Raw genomic sequence first — 21215 nt, forward strand, 5'->3', positions numbered from 1 at the left:
CATCACTCCTGCACATATTTCTGTCCCTCACTTATGACTTTTCGAGCACACCTATGGAGTGAACCTTTTCGCTAGTTCGTCTGCGCTTGCATGTTTATAATCAAAACAGGTCAAATCACCATCCAAAATGGTGTTCTGACGGATAAACCAAAACAGATTTCTCTTACTACTGACTTTGGGGTGTTGAAATCTGTTGAACATCAGATTAGCTGCAAATTACAAGGTAACAGCTCTAATCCATCGTGAACTAAGGGAAGAAAATAGAATTGTGAAAAGTAAAGACAAGTACCACCAACAGCATTACAAGTGAGGATGAGATCTAATCAATTAGGCAGGCTAAAGATAATCTTATCACAAAGAAAGAAACAAGCCTTGAGAAATAGTTGCCTATTCGGCTTGTGCATCACCATATCATCGCTCACTTTCAATGATGGCACCTTAGTTATAGCAAACTGCTGAGACTTATGCTTGCTTGCAACAAGCCTAAAAGCCATATCATAAAACATTCTCTCAATATGCACACCGTTTCTGCCAAAATCCATTTTTCTGAATAGAAAAATAAGATACATGAAAAAGGGTGCATCACCAATAAAAGGCATTAAATTTTGTCAAAATGATAACCATATAATTCTAACCAATGATTATGTTACTAGAAAACAAAAGAAATGATAGCACCTGAATTAAGCTTACATGAATCACTTTGATTGAAAAAATCAGAATTTAAACCTACCCCATCCCATCCTGTCCCTTCAATAGTTAAACTAAGGCCCAGTGGAAAAAGATCGACTTCATATGCCACGTAAGACTCAATGAAAGAACATTAATTTTATAGGTTATGCAACTTCCACCACAGGATCTAACTGGTATACCAAAAGGAACAGAATCAACACAAAACTTAATATAACTTAGTCGCACAACTTGAACAATGCAACTTGGCTAGACACTTCTAAAAGAAATGTTTCTTTTTCATCAAGTCTTTAAACCATATCCAACAAGAATGAATAGCATAAAAATTAATTTTTAATAAGCAAATACTGACATACTGCTATGGACCAACATCTAATAACCAGAATATAGTTCAACTAGGAGAAATAGGGAACAGTACCAACTGAGTGCTGTTGCATTAAAATTGAACAGGAGGTCCTTAATCGTTGCCTGAGCTGTGACTGCATGACTGTCATTTAAGACATGCATAAACATTGAACCTGTCTAAAAAGAAAAGTAAAATTGTTGGTACATCAGACAGCTAATGAAAACTAAATATAATAAGTTTAGGATGCACAAAACCTCACAAAGATCATTCACTCTACCATATTGTTCCACTTCAGAATTCGGAACATGCTTGATTACACTTCTCGCTGGTTCCCATGAGACTACAGATCTACTTCTTGCATGTCAAATCAAATATTTGTCACAGATCAAGCAAGAAACTTAAAGTAGCATTGAAATTAACCAAAAAATAAGAAATTTCTGGAACTTCAATAATCGTCAGGAGACTATTGCCTTAAATAACAAAATGGATGATCAGAAAATTTTCTACAAAGAACTGACAAAAAAAAAAATCACATTTTTTACCCTTCATGATTACGAATATACTGCATACCACAGAAAGATAATAGAAAACAAATTTCTAACGAGATGCAGAGGATTTAATTATGTTTTTGGAGACAGAACAGCAAAACAAAAAACAAGCTGCCACCATATGCACAAGACAAAAAGAGAAACACTATGCCAAAAAGGATGCATCCTTATTTTGCAACTAAATAGTGAAAACATACATTAAGATTACAAACACAACATTGATTCTATTCAAATTTCAAAATAACAAAAAACTAAAGAAAAAAAATCTGGCAATCTAATTTAGTGTCAAATTGGCATTGTGCATTTCTTTTGAGAATGACCTAACAAATGGCAGCGACCACATTGAACAATTCTCTTAGGGCGCTTAAAGTTTTCTACACGGAGAACCTTCTTTTTGGGCCTGCCAGGTGGCCGGCGAGTTTTGGGAGGGCGTATTGAGATATCGAGCTTAGCACCTCCCCCTTCAGCTCCCTCACCCAGCTCTTTCCATCGGCTCTTATCTGGAATGGGATTTATCACCTGTGAATAGGTCTCTCGATAACTTGCAACCGTGAAACAGGGCTCAGCAAATAGATGGACGTTTTGACCACAAGAAAGGAGCGCAGCAGCAGCATGAGCACAAGGTAAACCATAGAGTTGCCAACGGCGACATGAGCACACACGGCTTCGTATATCTACAATATTTGTTCGTTCAGTCGATACAATTTCAAACTCGACTTCATTTGCACGAAGAACTTGATAGCAACGAGCATCGGCAATTGCCTCTAAAATCTGCTTCTCAGTAGATGGTACAAGAATAGAAGCCCACCTCATGCCCATATCACGACGAGCATTAAACCAAGATGCTAACTGATGGCGAATATGTTCCACCATTTGCACAATAGGGAGTTCATGACATTCCAGTGCCCAATGATATAACAACTCCGTGACACCAAGCGTAAAATGTCCATACCGCACCCCTTCAAAATATGCAATAGCCCAAAGTTGAGGAGGGAATTGTTGAAACCATGGTATCACATCTTGGGTGATCTCTACCATCTCAGAGATTTTAGTTTCGAATTCAACTGTTGTAAGTGCATAAACAGCATTCCAGAAGATATTCACCAACTTTGTGTTCTTAAATGTGTCACGAAAATTTTCACTAATATAACGTAGACAAAAACCATGAAAAGCACTTGGAAAATGTGTTTCTACTGCCTCTACCATGCCCCTTTGTCTTTCTGATAGTATTGTTAGTCTAGGCATGTTGTCCGTATTGACTCCAAGAAGTTTTCGCAATTCTGACATGAACCACATCCAATTTTCATCGCTGTCCACATCAACAATAGCAATTGCCAAAGGAAATAATGCATCATCGGCATCAACAGCTGCAGCACAAAGTATTGTACCTAAGTATTTTCCTTTTAGGTGTGCTTTGTCAAGCTCCAAAAGTGGCCTACAAGCATTAATAAACCCATAGATTGATGCGCGAAAAGAAACAAAGAGGCGCTGGAAACAATTGTCTTGTCCAGTAGCAAAAACTGACGCAATGCTTCCTGGGTTGGTTTTCCTTATCTGCTCACAGTATGCAGGCAGAAGGCGATATCCTTCTTCAAAAGTCCCATGAAGTGCAGCCATGCTACGCTCCTTCCCGCGCCAAGCTTGCATATAGGACACAGCAACTCCATGCTGATCACGGATATCTTGCAGGATTTCCTTTGGTTTGTACTGTGGATTATCCCGAATGCGTGCTTCCACTGATCTTGCAACCCAACCCACAGATGCTTGTTGATGATGGAGGTTCCGAACTCCTTCACAGGTATGCTCTCCATGCAGGGTTCTAATTGAAAAGGTTGGAACTCCAGGACATTTTGCCACATGAACACGCCATGGACAACCTTCTTTGGAGCACTTGGCTATAAATCGGCTGCGATCTGATTTAACTATCCGTAGATCGAAATGTAGTGCTATAGCAATATCTTTCAATGTTCTTCTGCAAGTTTCAACATCAGGAAATTCTTGACCAATAGCTAAAGTTTGTTCTGCCAAACTAAATGAAGCATCAGGTACAGTCAAAGCATCGTCAGCCATGAATCCACAAAACGAATGTGCAGCAGTACCACGTTATTCAAAGGGTTGCCCTCATGCTGAATGTAGACTAAAATTTGTTTCAAAAGGTTATACTTGGAAAACAGCAACCACATAAAACTCTAGTCTGAAATAGAAGGGAAGGAAAAGGAAGTTAACGTAAATTACAGGAAGATCAGGTCATTCAAAGAACAGTACCAGAATAATGAATCAACATTAGAATGGAAAGAAATCTATTGTTGCTCTGCATTTAATTAGCCAGCAAAATACTTAAAGCACCTTTGAGAAACAAGGTAGAGCAAAAGCAGAGATTAAAACCCCAAAGACTTAAAATTTAACTACTCCAATCTAAGTACTTTTCCCAGTCCTACCACTACAAATGAAACATAAATTAAATGAATAAAGAAAGCTTTCAATGAAGGACTCCACAGATGCTTATTTCATAAAGTAAAAGATTGAAATGATACACAAGCAGCAACTAGATTGAACAACTATAGATTAAAATAACACACAAGCAGCAACTAAGATTTAACAACTAAGCCATTAACTAAATTCAACATGCAAGTAAAATAAATAAATAATCCAATAGAATTTATGCGTCAGAACCAGTAACTCAGTGTTAAAATAAGTTGTACACCTCAAAATTAATCATTTTAAATATTCTAGAACTTAATCATCCATTAGCTATTTCTGAATTTTCATGGAAATGGGTTCAACTACAAATGCAAATTCAGAAATAATCAACCTCAAAATATCCATTTAAGTTATGCTTGGTTTTGAAGTGTTCACCTAGAGTTAAAAGGAAGAAAAAAAAACTAAGAATTTGTGGGTTATCATGCAACAACGTAAAAACAACTATTGTGCGATGCTGGTTCTAAAGAAATAGCCAAATAAGACATAGTCCCTTCGCATAATGATCTTGAACAGCCATTGCTTAGGACAAGACATTTTACTTGCTCATATACACATGACTCTGTTATATATATATACATACTAACATGCAGAACAATGAGGAATCAACACTTGATTGAAAATTTGAATTACTGTTATCATAGAAATCAACCAAACGTAAAAATAAAAAATTAAATAGACAGTTCTCTTGTATATCAACTCAACAGCATAGGGAGACAACTGATAAAGACGCGGAAAACAAGAAATCGTGAATTAAGCTATTAGGATATGCAGATTTCATGAATCAAAAAAATCACAAACCATTTCTAGCTCAAGGCTGAAGTCCGCAAAGATGTGGAAACCTAAATTATTGCTTACGGAGATGACTTAACAATCAGAAGAAACTCAGGAACCATACAAATGCAAGGAAATTTTAAAAATAAAAGAAAAGAGAATGTTTATGCATATATGCCAGGTTTTTCTCCATCCATTCTCCATGGTTCATTCCACCTAGTAGAATCTACCACAGTCTACATCCCAAAACAAAAATATACAATTGCTAACTTGTTATCAATTTAATCATCCTCTTATGGTAAAACTATTCACTCTACAGTCAATTGCAAATTTATTTCCCAGAACTTTTGATAGCAGATTGTCTGAGTTGAATAATTTATCATAAAGATTTCCTTATCATTTCTTTTTTCCCTTAATTATTTCAGATCCACTTAGTGAAGATGAAGCAACTATAGATTTCCCCACTGCACATGTGATCATCTCATTGTCCAGGTCTCCTGTTTTACATCATACATGCCCATCTAGAAGATCATTCCATTCATCACAGCGAAGATTTTTATTTGCATCCCCATAATTCTAAGCACCTCATTTTCTTCATGCTCACCTAATGCAAATTGACTACAAATTAAGTAGTGTCATTCACCATGACTAGAATTAAGGCTGGCAGCCTCAAACTCAAGTGTAATTTATAAATGTAATTACTGTAAAGTTGCAAAGTACATTTCACTGCCTCATCATTTGCAATGCTTGAAAATGAAAATGTTTTTTTCTAGACTAAAGCACAAAATCCAAATCATCTCTTTGTTGAATACGGATTTCTAAGACTAACACCTAAACTTCCTTTGTCCAAGGGAAACACTTACAATAACTCATAACTGTGAAAGAGTGGCATCCACTGGTGCAAATCCAAGGAATAGCTATTTAAATATCTCAAAAATGCCCAAGATAGTACATATCTCTCTGCCATAAATCTTTGATTAGAGCCAACGATGTTAGGAACTGCTACATATGCTAATTCAAAACCCTAACCTAATCAAACAACAACAAAAGTGTTTTCTTAATTTTTGGTTTGAACACAGTGCTTGAGCTCTAAAGATCCCACCTTTATCTAAACTGGCTTACAAAGACCAAAACCCCAAATTCTAAAAGAAAATATAGAATTGGAAAGCTACAAATTACAAGCTAAGCTCTTCAGTTTTAAACATGGGCAAGTTCAAAATTCTCAGAAACATAATTACTTCAAATAGTTGGTACGCATTTTCGTTAATCACAAGTGTTTTCAAATCACTAGGGCCCTATGCTGAAACTAGCTAAATGCAACTACACTTGATTTCCAAAAACTAAAATACAAAACCCAACAAACAAAATCCCTCACCATTTCACTTTTCATAAAAAAAATTAAACAAAACTCAACATAAACCAGCATCCCAAATAAAGAAAAACACTAAATTCCAAGGAAAACCCACAATTCAACAAGCGGATCCATGGACGAAAACTCAAGAATTCACATAAACAAACCAAACCCACAAATTTTATCCAAAATAAAGTCCAAAAAAGATTAAATTCTTGTACTATGAGACTCATTTCAAGGCCTTAGAACCTTACATTTCAACATTATAAACATAAAAAACATTGAATATAAACATTCATAAGCTTTAAATAATAATTTCTGGGTATTTTGAGAAGAACCTTGCAAGAGGGTATGGCCGTTTCGTGCTGGTTTCTTCAGTCGTTGTAAGCTTTGAAGGTTCGGGCAATTGGGTGTGGACCGAACAGACTTTTTCTTTCTCTGTCTGTGATTGTTTTCTTCGATAATCTACAAAGCCACCATTTTAGATATGCTAGTTTCTTTTATTTTCATTTTTACCCTCAAGGTTTGGTTTTCTTGCGATAGGACCCCTTGAGAGTGAATATAAATATAAACTAATTTACGTCCCCTTTTAGTTGGTAACCAACTTCTTTTTGACATCACATCACTTTTTTGGCCTTTATATATATATATATATAATTAGAGATGTCAAATGTGTTATATGATATTTTCTTATACAGTAAAATGATTATATTATATATAATAAGGAATAAATTAATTTGTTTTAATATTGAAATATGTAAGTAACATTTTATATTATATCACTTATAAGGCAATACATTATTACATATTAATGTCACATAAAAATAAATATAACTTAGGGTATAAAATATTGCATTGTTTATGATAAAAATATATCATATATGTGTTTATTTTCTCTTTTATTATTCTGAACACATACGTGATAACAATGTATTAGATAAAAGTGTGTGTAATCAATAAAAAAACATTTGTCTTGTTCTACTATCTAGCCTTTACAATAATTGACATCTTCTATCAAAATAAAACAAAACATAGATAAGTAATTGTAAATAGATTTTACTTATTTTACTATTCATTATTTAAGCTTTTTAAATAAAGAAATGTATCTCTCTTTTTTTTTCCTCTTTACATATAATGTATGGTGGCTCATTATAGTGTTTTTAGGTGGTAAAATATTAAGTTCAAATAGGGGTTTGCAATAGTGAAGAACCAAAACAAGTCAACTTGTAGTATATTCGTAGCAAGTAGCAAACAAGTCTTTGGAAAGTGAAGGCCGGTGGTTCATGTGGTGGTCAATTTTGGACGGCGGAATCAACCAAAATTTGGCTAGAAAAATCAACCCAATCGCGGCAGCATACGCAAGTCACGGCCAACGAACAAAGGATTACCAAGTGTCGAGGTTAGAGGAGTTTTGTAGAGTGGAAGCGGTGTTTCAGGTGGTGGTGTTGGATTGAATTTTTGTCATTAGAATCAGTCGAAATTTGGCCTAGAAAAGTGTAACCCTAATTATACGATTAGATCATATGGGTGTGTTTGTTGGATTTCAAACTTGTAGGGACTGATGGTATTTTATCAAGAGGCGTGTTTGTTAGATTTCAAACTTGTTAGATCACCAGTTAGATCATCATTTAACATGTCGGACATTTCAACCCAAGAATCGGTACCTTGGCTAGGTGACACCCCAAGTCGGGTTTTAGAACACTGGTTTTGAAGAGGATTGGTATAGAAAAATCTTATGAGTTTGTATCTCCTAAGAAAAATTCATAATTGATTTGTATTTCAGAAAAAGTCATATAGAAGTAGCCTTCTATATTAAGATATAAAAGGGTACTTCTCCATGTCATCTACAGCTAAAAAAAACCTTAAACCTAAAAGAAGAGTGCACAACACAAAACACCAAAGAGTGCGCAAAGTAAACCATAGAGTTGCCAACGGCGACATGAGCACACACGGTTCGTATATCTACAATATTTGTTCGTTCAGTCGATACAATTTCAAACTCGACTTCATTTGCACGAAGAACTTGATAGCAACGAGCATCGGCAATTGCCTCTAAAATCTGTTCTCAGTAGATGGTACAAGAATAGAAGCCCACCTCATGCCCATATCACGACGAGTATTAAACCAAGATGCTAACTGATGGCGAATATGTTCCACCATTTGCACAATAGGGAGTTCATGACATTCCGTGCCCAATGATATAACAACTCCGTGACACCAAGCGTAAAATGTCATACCGCACCCCTTCAAAATATGCAATAGCCCAAAGTTGAGGAGGGAATTGTTGAAACCATGGTATCACATTGGGTGATCTCTACCATCTCAGAGATTTTAGTTTCGAATTCAACTGTTGTAAGTGATAACAGCATTCCAGAAGATATTCAAACTTGTGTGTCTTAAATGTGTCACGAAAATTTTCACTAAATAACGTAGACAAAAACCGAAAAGCACTTGGAAAATGTGTTTCTACTGCCTCTACCATGCCCCTTTGTCTTTCTGATGTATTGTTAGTCTAGGCATGTTGTCCGTATTGATCCAAGAAGTTTCGCAATTCTGACATGAACCACATCCAATTTCATCGCTGTCCACATCAACAATAGCAATTGCCAAAGGAAATAATGCATCATCGGCATCAACAGCTGCAGCACAAAGTATTGTACCTAAGTATTTTCCTTTTAGGTGTGCTTTGTCAGCTCCAAAAGTGGCTACAAGCATTAATAAACCCATAGATTGATGCGGCAAAAGAAACAAAGAGGCTGGAAACAATTGTCTTGTCCAGTAGCAAAAACTGACGCAATGCTTCCTGGGTTGGTTTTCTTATCTGCTCACAGTATGCAGGCAGAAGGCGATATCCTTCTTCAAAAGTCCCATGAAGTGCAGCATGCTACGCTCCTTCCCGCGCCAAGCTTGCATATAGGACACAGCAACTCCATGCTGATCACGGATATCTTGCAGGTTTCCTTTGGTTTGTACTGTGGATTATCCCGAATGCGTGCTTCACTGATCTTGCAACCCAACCACAGATGCTTGTTGATGATGGAGGTTCCGAACTCCTTCACAGGTATGCTCTCCATGCAGGGTTCTAATTGAAAAGGTTGGAACTCCAGGACATTTTGCCACATGAACACGCCATGGACAACCTTCTTTGGAGCACTTGGCTATAAATCGGCTGCGATCTGATTTAACTATCGTAGATCGAAATGTAGTGCTATAGCAATATCTTTCAATGTTCTTCTGCAAGTTTCAACTCAGGAAATTCTTGACAATAGCTAAAGTTTGTTCTGCCAAACTAAATGAAGCATCAGGTACAGTCAAAGCATCGTCAGCCATGAATCCACAAAACGAATGTGCAGCAGTACCACGTTATTCAAAGGGTTGCCCTCATGCTGAATGTAGACTAAATTGTTTCAAAAGGTTATACTTGGAAAACAGCAACCACATAAAACTCTAGTCTGAATAGAAGGGAAGGAAAAGGAAGTTAACGAAATACAGGAAGATCAGGTCATTCAAAGAAAACGTACCAGATAATGAATCAACATTAGAATGGAAAGAAATCTATTGTTGCTCTCATTTAATTAGCCAGCAAAATACTTAAAGCACCTTTGAGAAACAAGGTAGAGCAAAAGCAGAGATTAAAACCCAAAGACTTAAAATTTAACTACTCCAATCTAAGTACTTTCCAGTCTACCACTACAAATGAAACATAAATTAAATGAATAAAGAAAGTTTCAAGAAGGACTCCACAGATGTATTTCATAAAGTAAAAGATTGAAATGATACACAAGCAGCAACTAGATTGAACAACTATAGATTAAAATAACACACAAGCAGCAACTAAGATTTAACAACTAAGCCATTAACTAAATTCAACATGCAAGTAAAATAAATAATAATCCAATAGAATTTATGTGTCAGAACCAGTAACTCAGTGTTAAAATAAGTTGTACACCTCAAAATTAATCATTTTAAATATTCTAGAACTTAATCATCCATTAGCTATTTCTGAATTTTCATGGAAATGGGTTCAACTACAAATGCAAATTCAGAAATAACAACCTCAAAAATCCATTTAAGTTAGCTTGGTTTTGAAGTGTTCACCTAGAGTTAAAAGGAAGAAAAAAAAACTAAGAATTTGTGGGTTATCATGCAACAACGTAAAAAACACTATTGTCGATGCTGGTTCTAAAGAATAGCCAATAAGACATAGTCCCTTCGCATAATGATCTTGAACAGCCATTGCTTAGGACAAGACATTTTACTTGCTCATATACACATGACTCTGTATATATATATATATATATATATATATATACTAACATGCAGAACAATGAGGAATCAACACTTGATTGAAAATTTGAATTAATGTTATCATAGAAATCAACCAAACGTAAAAATAAAAAATAAATAGACAGTTCTCTTGTATATCAATCAACAGCATAGGGAGACAACTGATAAGAGCGGAGAAACAAGAAATCGTGAATTAAGCTATTAGGATATGCAGATTTCAGAATCAAAAAAATCACAAACCATTTCTAGCTCAAGGCTGAAGTCCGCAAAGATGTGGAAACTAAATTATTGCTTACGGATGACTTAACAATCAGAAGAAACTCAGGAACCATACAAATGCAAGGAAATTTTAAAAATAAAGAAAAGAGAATGTTTATGCATTATGCCAGGTTTTTCTCCATCCATTCTCCATGGTCATTCCACCTAGTAGAATCTACCACAGTTACATCCCAAAACAAAAATATACAATTGCTAACTTGTATCATTTAATCATCCTCTTATGGTAAAACTATTCACTCTACAGTCATTGCAAATTTATTTCCAGAACTTTTGATAGCAGATTGTCTGAGTGAAAATTTATCATAAAGATTTCCTTACATTTCTTTTTTCCCTTAATTATTTCAGATCCACTAGTGAAGATGAAGCAACTATAGATTTCCCACTGCACATGTGATCATCTCATTCCAGGTCTTCTGTTTTACACATAACATGCCCATCTAGAAGAAATTCCATTCATCACAGCGAAGATTTTTATTTGCATCCCCATAATTAGCACCTCATTTTCTCATGCTCACCTAATGCAAATTGACTACAAATTAAGTAGTGGTCATTCACCATGACTAGAATTAAGGCTGGCAGCCTAAACTCAAGTGTAATTATAAATGTAATTACTGTAAAGTTGCAAAGTACATTTCACTGCCTCATCATTTGCAATGCTTGAAAATGAAAATGTTTTTTCTAGACTAAAGCACTACCCGTGCTCACCCTTAACCATTAATCAAAAGATTATTTCAGCAAATAACATAAGGCCAATACCATCACAACACTCATTCTAGCAATTTTGCAATGTGAGAGTAAACCAAATAGGATGATCAACTATATCTTTGATAGTCTGCGCCAACAGGAGCCTCCACAGTGAATAATCATTAATATAGAACTGTAAAAGCCAAGATTCGTGTGGTGAATTTTACCAGAGAACAAGGTTAGACAAGCCAACACATCGGATCCAAGTTATGCACATTAAGCCACATCACTCCTGCACATATTTCTGTCCCTCACTTATGACTTTTCGAGCACACCTATGGAGTGAACCTTTTCGCTAGTTCGTCTGCGCTTGCATGTTTATAATCAAAACAGGTCAAATCACCATCCAAAATGGTGTTCTGACGGATAAACCAAAACAGATTTCTCTTACTACTGACTTTGGGGTGTTGAAATCTGTTGAACATCAGATTAGCTGCAAATTACAAGGTAACAGCTCTAATCCATCGTGAACTAAGGGAAGAAAATAGAATTGTGAAAAGTAAAGACAAGTACCACCAACAGCATTACAAGTGAGGATGAGATCTAATCAATTAGGCAGGCTAAAGATAATCTTATCACAAAGAAAGAAACAAGCCTTGAGAAATAGTTGCCTATTCGGCTTGTGCATCACCATATCATCGCTCACTTTCAATGATGGCACCTTAGTTATAGCAAACTGCTGAGACTTATGCTTGCTTGCAACAAGCCTAAAAGCCATATCATAAAACATTCTCTCAATATGCACACCGTTTCTGCCAAAATCCATTTTTCTGAATAGAAAAATAAGATACATGAAAAAGGGTGCATCACCAATAAAAGGCATTAAATTTTGTCAAAATGATAACCATATAATTCTAACCAATGATTATGTTACTAGAAAACAAAAGAAATGATAGCACCTGAATTAAGCTTACATGAATCACTTTGATTGAAAAAATCAGAATTTAAACCTACCCCATCCCATCCTGTCCCTTCAATAGTTAAACTAAGGCCCAGTGGAAAAAGATCGACTTCATATGCCACGTAAGACTCAATGAAAGAACATTAATTTTATAGGTTATGCAACTTCCACCACAGGATCTAACTGGTATACCAAAAGGAACAGAATCAACACAAAACTTAATATAACTTAGTCGCACAACTTGAACAATGCAACTTGGCTAGACACTTCTAAAAGAAATGTTTCTTTTTCATCAAGTCTTTAAACCATATCCAACAAGAATGAATAGCATAAAAATTAATTTTTAATAAGCAAATACTGACATACTGCTATGGACCAACATCTAATAACCAGAATATAGTTCAACTAGGAGAAATAGGGAACAGTACCAACTGAGTGCTGTTGCATTAAAATTGAACAGGAGGTCCTTAATCGTTGCCTGAGCTGTGACTGCATGACTGTCATTTAAGACATGCATAAACATTGAACCTGTCTAAAAAGAAAAGTAAAATTGTTGGTACATCAGACAGCTAATGAAAACTAAATATAATAAGTTTAGGATGCACAAAACCTCACAAAGATCATTCACTCTACCATATTGTTCCACTTCAGAATTCGGAACATGCTTGATTACACTTCTCGCTGGTTCCCATGAGACTACAGATCTACTTCTTGCATGTCAAATCAAATATTTGTCACAGATCAAGCAAGAAACTTAAAGTAGCATTGAAATTAACCAAAAAATAAGAAATTTCTGGAACTTCAATAATCGTCAGGAGACTATTGCCTTAAATAACAAAATGGATGATCAGAAAATTTTCTACAAAGAACTGACAAAAAAAAAAATCACATTTTTTACCCTTCATGATTACGAATATACTGCATACCACAGAAAGATAATAGAAAACAAATTTCTAACGAGATGCAGAGGATTTAATTATGTTTTTGGAGACAGAACAGCAAAACAAAAAACAAGCTGCCACCATATGCACAAGACAAAAAGAGAAACACTATGCCAAAAAGGATGCATCCTTATTTTGCAACTAAATAGTGAAAACATACATTAAGATTACAAACACAACATTGATTCTATTCAAATTTCAAAATAACAAAAAACTAAAGAAAAAAAATCTGGCAATCTAATTTAGTGTCAAATTGGCATTGTGCATTTCTTTTGAGAATGACCTAACAAATGGCAGCGACCACATTGAACAATTCTCTTAGGGCGCTTAAAGTTTTCTACACGGAGAACCTTCTTTTTGGGCCTGCCAGGTGGCCGGCGAGTTTTGGGAGGGCGTATTGAGATATCGAGCTTAGCACCTCCCCCTTCAGCTCCCTCACCCAGCTCTTTCCATCGGCTCTTATCTGGAATGGGATTTATCACCTGTGAATAGGTCTCTCGATAACTTGCAACCGTGAAACAGGGCTCAGCAAATAGATGGACGTTTTGACCACAAGAAAGGAGCGCAGCAGCAGCATGAGCACAAGGTAAACCATAGAGTTGCCAACGGCGACATGAGCACACACGGCTTCGTATATCTACAATATTTGTTCGTTCAGTCGATACAATTTCAAACTCGACTTCATTTGCACGAAGAACTTGATAGCAACGAGCATCGGCAATTGCCTCTAAAATCTGCTTCTCAGTAGATGGTACAAGAATAGAAGCCCACCTCATGCCCATATCACGACGAGCATTAAACCAAGATGCTAACTGATGGCGAATATGTTCCACCATTTGCACAATAGGGAGTTCATGACATTCCAGTGCCCAATGATATAACAACTCCGTGACACCAAGCGTAAAATGTCCATACCGCACCCCTTCAAAATATGCAATAGCCCAAAGTTGAGGAGGGAATTGTTGAAACCATGGTATCACATCTTGGGTGATCTCTACCATCTCAGAGATTTTAGTTTCGAATTCAACTGTTGTAAGTGCATAAACAGCATTCCAGAAGATATTCACCAACTTTGTGTTCTTAAATGTGTCACGAAAATTTTCACTAATATAACGTAGACAAAAACCATGAAAAGCACTTGGAAAATGTGTTTCTACTGCCTCTACCATGCCCCTTTGTCTTTCTGATAGTATTGTTAGTCTAGGCATGTTGTCCGTATTGACTCCAAGAAGTTTTCGCAATTCTGACATGAACCACATCCAATTTTCATCGCTGTCCACATCAACAATAGCAATTGCCAAAGGAAATAATGCATCATCGGCATCAACAGCTGCAGCACAAAGTATTGTACCTAAGTATTTTCCTTTTAGGTGTGCTTTGTCAAGCTCCAAAAGTGGCCTACAAGCATTAATAAACCCATAGATTGATGCGCGAAAAGAAACAAAGAGGCGCTGGAAACAATTGTCTTGTCCAGTAGCAAAAACTGACGCAATGCTTCCTGGGTTGGTTTTCCTTATCTGCTCACAGTATGCAGGCAGAAGGCGATATCCTTCTTCAAAAGTCCCATGAAGTGCAGCCATGCTACGCTCCTTCCCGCGCCAAGCTTGCATATAGGACACAGCAACTCCATGCTGATCACGGATATCTTGCAGGATTTCCTTTGGTTTGTACTGTGGATTATCCCGAATGCGTGCTTCCACTGATCTTGCAACCCAACCCACAGATGCTTGTTGATGATGGAGGTTCCGAACTCCTTCACAGGTATGCTCTCCATGCAGGGTTCTAATTGAAAAGGTTGGAACTCCAGGACATTTTGCCACATGAACACGCCATGGACAACCTTCTTTGGAGCACTTGGCTATAAATCGGCTGCGATCTGATTTAACTATCCGTAGATCGAAATGTAGTGCTATAGCAATATCTTTCAATGTTCTTCTGCAAGTTTCAACATCAGGAAATTCTTGACCAATAGCTAAAGTTTGTTCTGCCAAACTAAATGAAGCATCAGGTACAGTCAAAGCATCGTCAGCCATGAATCCACAAAACGAATGTGCAGCAGTACCACGTTATTCAAAGGGTTGCCCTCATGCTGAATGTAGACTAAAATTTGTTTCAAAAGGTTATACTTGGAAAACAGCAACCACATAAAACTCTAGTCTGAAATAGAAGGGAAGGAAAAGGAAGTTAACGTAAATTACAGGAAGATCAGGTCATTCAAAGAACAGTACCAGAATAATGAATCAACATTAGAATGGAAAGAAATCTATTGTTGCTCTGCATTTAATTAGCCAGCAAAATACTTAAAGCACCTTTGAGAAACAAGGTAGAGCAAAAGCAGAGATTAAAACCCCAAAGACTTAAAATTTAACTACTCCAATCTAAGTACTTTTCCCAGTCCTACCACTACAAATGAAACATAAATTAAATGAATAAAGAAAGCTTTCAATGAAGGACTCCACAGATGCTTATTTCATAAAGTAAAAGATTGAAATGATACACAAGCAGCAACTAGATTGAACAACTATAGATTAAAATAACACACAAGCAGCAACTAAGATTTAACAACTAAGCCATTAACTAAATTCAACATGCAAGTAAAATAAATAAATAATCCAATAGAATTTATGCGTCAGAACCAGTAACTCAGTGTTAAAATAAGTTGTACACCTCAAAATTAATCATTTTAAATATTCTAGAACTTAATCATCCATTAGCTATTTCTGAATTTTCATGGAAATGGGTTCAACTACAAATGCAAATTCAGAAATAATCAACCTCAAAATATCCATTTAAGTTATGCTTGGTTTTGAAGTGTTCACCTAGAGTTAAAAGGAAGAAAAAAAAACTAAGAATTTGTGGGTTATCATGCAACAACGTAAAAACAACTATTGTGCGATGCTGGTTCTAAAGAAATAGCCAAATAAGACATAGTCCCTTCGCATAATGATCTTGAACAGCCATTGCTTAGGACAAGACATTTTACTTGCTCATATACACATGACTCTGTTATATATATATACATACTAACATGCAGAACAATGAGGAATCAACACTTGATTGAAAATTTGAATTACTGTTATCATAGAAATCAACCAAACGTAAAAATAAAAAATTAAATAGACAGTTCTCTTGTATATCAACTCAACAGCATAGGGAGACAACTGATAAAGACGCGGAAAACAAGAAATCGTGAATTAAGCTATTAGGATATGCAGATTTCATGAATCAAAAAAATCACAAACCATTTCTAGCTCAAGGCTGAAGTCCGCAAAGATGTGGAAACCTAAATTATTGCTTACGGAGATGACTTAACAATCAGAAGAAACTCAGGAACCATACAAATGCAAGGAAATTTTAAAAATAAAAGAAAAGAGAATGTTTATGCATATATGCCAGGTTTTTCTCCATCCATTCTCCATGGTTCATTCCACCTAGTAGAATCTACCACAGTCTACATCCCAAAACAAAAATATACAATTGCTAACTTGTTATCAATTTAATCATCCTCTTATGGTAAAACTATTCACTCTACAGTCAATTGCAAATTTATTTCCCAGAACTTTTGATAGCAGATTGTCTGAGTTGAATAATTTATCATAAAGATTTCCTTATCATTTCTTTTTTCCCTTAATTATTTCAGATCCACTTAGTGAAGATGAAGCAACTATAGATTTCCCCACTGCACATGTGATCATCTCATTGTCCAGGTCTCCTGTTTTACATCATACATGCCCATCTAGAAGATCATTCCATTCATCACAGCGAAGATTTTTATTTGCATCCCCATAATTCTAAGCACCTCATTTTCTTCATGCTCACCTAATGCAAATTGACTACAAATTAAGTAGTGTCATTCACCATGACTAGAATTAAGGCTGGCAGCCTCAAACTCAAGTGTAATTTATAAATGTAATTACTGTAAAGTTGCAAAGTACATTTCACTGCCTCATCATTTGCAATGCTTGAAAATGAAAATGTTTTTTTCTAGACTAAAGCACAAAATCCAAATCATCTCTTTGTTGAATACGGATTTCTAAGACTAACACCTAAACTTCCTTTGTCCAAGGGAAACACTTACAATAACTCATAACTGTGAAAGAGTGGCATCCACTGGTGCAAATCCAAGGAATAGCTATTTAAATATCTCAAAAATGCCCAAGATAGTACATATCTCTCTGCCATAAATCTTTGATTAGAGCCAACGATGTTAGGAACTGCTACATATGCTAATTCAAAACCCTAACCTAATCAAACAACAACAAAAGTGTTTTCTTAATTTTTGGTTTGAACACAGTGCTTGAGCTCTAAAGATCCCACCTTTATCTAAACTGGCTTACAAAGACCAAAACCCCAAATTCTAAAAGAAAATATAGAATTGGAAAGCTACAAATTACAAGCTAAGCTCTTCAGTTTTAAACATGGGCAAGTTCAAAATTCTCAGAAACATAATTACTTCAAATAGTTGGTACGCATTTTCGTTAATCACAAGTGTTTTCAAATCACTAGGGCCCTATGCTGAAACTAGCTAAATGCAACTACACTTGATTTCCAAAAACTAAAATACAAAACCCAACAAACAAAATCCCTCACCATTTCACTTTTCATAAAAAAAATTAAACAAAACTCAACATAAACCAGCATCCCAAATAAAGAAAAACACTAAATTCCAAGGAAAACCCACAATTCAACAAGCGGATCCATGGACGAAAACTCAAGAATTCACATAAACAAACCAAACCCACAAATTTTATCCAAAATAAAGTCCAAAAAAGATTAAATTCTTGTACTATGAGACTCATTTCAAGGCCTTAGAACCTTACATTTCAACATTATAAACATAAAAAACATTGAATATAAACATTCATAAGCTTTAAATAATAATTTCTGGGTATTTTGAGAAGAACCTTGCAAGAGGGTATGGCCGTTTCGTGCTGGTTTCTTCAGTCGTTGTAAGCTTTGAAGGTTCGGGCAATTGGGTGTGGACCGAACAGACTTTTTCTTTCTCTGTCTGTGATTGTTTTCTTCGATAATCTACAAAGCCACCATTTTAGATATGCTAGTTTCTTTTATTTTCATTTTTACCCTCAAGGTTTGGTTTTCTTGCGATAGGACCCCTTGAGAGTGAATATAAATATAAACTAATTTACGTCTCCTTTTAGTTGGTAACCAACTTCTTTTTGACATCACATCACTTTTTTGGCCTTTATATATATATATATATAATTAGAGATGTCAAATGTGTTATATGATATTTTCTTATACAGTAAAATGATTATATTATATATAATAAGGAATAAATTAATTTGTTTTAATATTGAAATATGTAAGTAACATTTTATATTATATCACTTATAAGTCAATACATTATTACATATTAATGTCACATAAAAATAAATATAACTTAGGGTATAAAATATTGCATTGTTTATGATAAAAAATTAAAAATATATCATATATGTGTTTATTTTCTCTTTTATTATTCTGAACACATACGTGATAACGATCAAGATTTGGGTGGAAAAATAAACTCAATCGCAACGGTCTACACGAGTCACGGTCGACGAATGGGGGGCCACCAAGTGCCAGGGTTAGAGGAGTCGGAATCAACCAAAATTTGGCTAGAAAAATCAACCCAATTGCGGCAGCATACACAAGTCACGGCCAGCGAACAAAGGGTTACCAAGTGTCGAGATTAGAGGGGTTTTGTAGAGTGGAAGCGGTGTTTCAGGTGGCGGTGTTGGATTGAATTTTTGTCATTAGAATCAGCCGAAATTTGGCCCAGAAAAGTGTAACCCTAACTATACGATTAGATCATAGGGGTGTGTTTGTTGGATTTCAAACTTGTAGGGACTGATGGTATTTATCAAGAGGCGTGTTTGTTAGATTTCAAACTTGTTAGATCACTAGTTAGATCATCATTTAACCTGTCGGACATTTCAATCCAAAAATTGGTACCTTGGCTGGGTGACACCCCGAGTTGGGTTTTAGAACACTGGTTTTGAAGAGGATTGGTATAGAAAAATCTTATGAGTTTGTATCTCCTAAGAAAAGTTCATAATTGATTTGTATTTCAGAAAAAGTCATATAGAAGTAGCCTTCTATATTAAGATATAAAAGGGTACTTCTCCATGTCATCTACAACTAAAAAAAACCTTAAACCTAAAAGAAGAGTGTACAACACAAAACACCAAAGAGAGAATTCTCCACAAAGGCAAACGATAAAAATTTAATGAATGATACTATATGTACAAACTCACTCATACAAACAAATATATTTTAATGAGATTTAATTATTTTAAATTAATGATAATTTAAACAAATTAGAGGAGATAATATGTATAAGATTGTCACATTAGTTTGTAAGCAATAGTTTGTATATATAGCATTACTCAAATTTAATATATATGATCTTATTTATACACACCAACTAAAATATATAGGTATTTTTATTTTCAATTAAATTATCCTTTGTTCATAATATGCGGTGTCAAAAATATTTGTAAAAAGTAAGAAATTAAAATGAATTTTAATTATTTAATATAGGGTTAAATTTATCATTTTGAAATTTATTAAAAAATAAATAAATTAACAAGTTTTTTTAATCTATTAGTAGAGTGCTAATAGATGTACTCTTATTTTTCTTTTCTCGGATAAGTTTTACAAATCTTTGACTCCATTTGGTTCACAATTTTATGTTTTTGGGAAAAGTTTTTTGAAAAAAGTTAAAAAAAGTTGAATTGGGCGGGTATTATGATGTAGGATTTACAAATTATAAAATGCTCCCTATGTTTATTTTTTTACAAAATACCCCTTATAATAAAACATTAAAAGTTAACTCCCCAACCCACCCTCAAATACGAACAGCCGGCCACCACCACCGGAGGGTGGCTGGAGTACCCGTATCGGCGCATGACTGGCTAGATCTTGCCGGTCGTGCATCGATATGGCCTTTTCTGGCTAGATCCATGGTGGACTGGCTGGCAAAGGTCAAATCTACGGCTAGATCTAGCCATTGACGGCCAGATCTGGCCGTATTTGCTATTTAATGATGGCCAACAAACGGTCGTCGTTGATGGTTAACGACAACCGTTTGTTGGCCGTCGTTACCGACTGGTTACGGCAAGAGACCTGATCGTCAACGGCCAAATCTTTGGCCTTAGATCTGGCCTTTTCCGGCCAGATCCACCGTGGATCTGGCTAGAAAAGGCTAGATCGACGCACTACCATCCAGATTCAGCTGGTAGTGCGCCATCTTATCAAATTCCGGCCATTTTTCGACAGTGGTGGCCGGAATCTGATAAATGTGGATTGTTGGGGTGTTTTTACAATTTTGTTAAAAAATATTTAGGGGTATTTAAATAAATTAACAAATTTAGGGAGTTTAAAAAAAATTGAATAATATTGTGAGTTTTTTTGTATTATAGTGTTTAACTTTTTTGAGAATACTAAAGTAGTATTCTCAAAATGCAACCAAACGAAGCCTTTATCTTTTAAGTTTTAATTCGCTCCATCAAAGATAGGAGGGCTAAATGGCTTGATGGGCCTCACGGCCCATTGCTAACCTAGCTCTTGTCAAAAATTTTTTTTTTTTTTCAAAAAAAGGAATAATATTAGAGAAAAATGGTAAACTACTATTTATTATTTGACCATAAATAGACATTATTTTTGTTGAATAAATTACTTTAAGTTTTTTAATGCAACATAATTAATGGTCAATTATTTTATATAAATCCTACATTTGTTTAGTAAATTTCATTTTCATATGAAGAAAAAGATAATATCCATCTTATAAGGGGTTTGGATATAAATACCCAGATAATCATTATTTTCTAAAATGAAAGGTTTTAAGTAAATGAAAATTTTAGTCATAAATTCTAAT

The 21215-nt window shown here is 35.3% G+C and overlaps 2 protein-coding genes across 2 annotated transcripts; both read right to left on the reverse strand.

The window, feature by feature from the left end:
- Positions 1–1541: 1541 nt before the first annotated feature.
- Positions 1542–6646, reverse strand: LOC116116696. The gene is made up of 2 exons (XM_031402745.1): positions 6523–6646; positions 1542–3775 (listed from the first exon to the last, which is right to left on the reverse strand). Exon 2 carries the CDS (start codon positions 3649–3651, stop codon positions 1867–1869), a length of 1785 nt encoding a protein of 594 aa, XP_031258605.1. The 5' UTR covers positions 3652–3775; positions 6523–6646; the 3' UTR covers positions 1542–1866.
- Positions 6647–13259: 6613 nt separating this feature from the next.
- LOC116116712 lies at positions 13260–18364 on the reverse strand. The gene is made up of 2 exons (XM_031402771.1): positions 18241–18364; positions 13260–15493 (listed from the first exon to the last, which is right to left on the reverse strand). The coding sequence occupies exon 2, from the start codon at positions 15367–15369 to the stop codon at positions 13585–13587; it is 1785 nt and encodes a 594-aa protein (XP_031258631.1). The 5' UTR covers positions 15370–15493; positions 18241–18364; the 3' UTR covers positions 13260–13584.
- Positions 18365–21215: the final 2851 nt, after the last annotated feature.

The sequence above is a fragment of the Pistacia vera genome, unplaced genomic scaffold, assembly GCF_008641045.1.
Source record: "Pistacia vera cultivar Batoury unplaced genomic scaffold, PisVer_v2 Contig78, whole genome shotgun sequence".
NCBI lineage: Eukaryota > Viridiplantae > Streptophyta > Magnoliopsida > Sapindales > Anacardiaceae > Pistacia > Pistacia vera.

Excerpts from the sequence above, each read along its gene's own strand:
- LOC116116712 (XM_031402771.1), bottom strand. The coding sequence starts at position 15,369 with ATGGCTGACGATGCTTTGACTGTACCTGATGCTTCATTTAGTTTGGCA.
- LOC116116696 (XM_031402745.1), bottom strand. The coding sequence starts at position 3,651 with ATGGCTGACGATGCTTTGACTGTACCTGATGCTTCATTTAGTTTGGCA.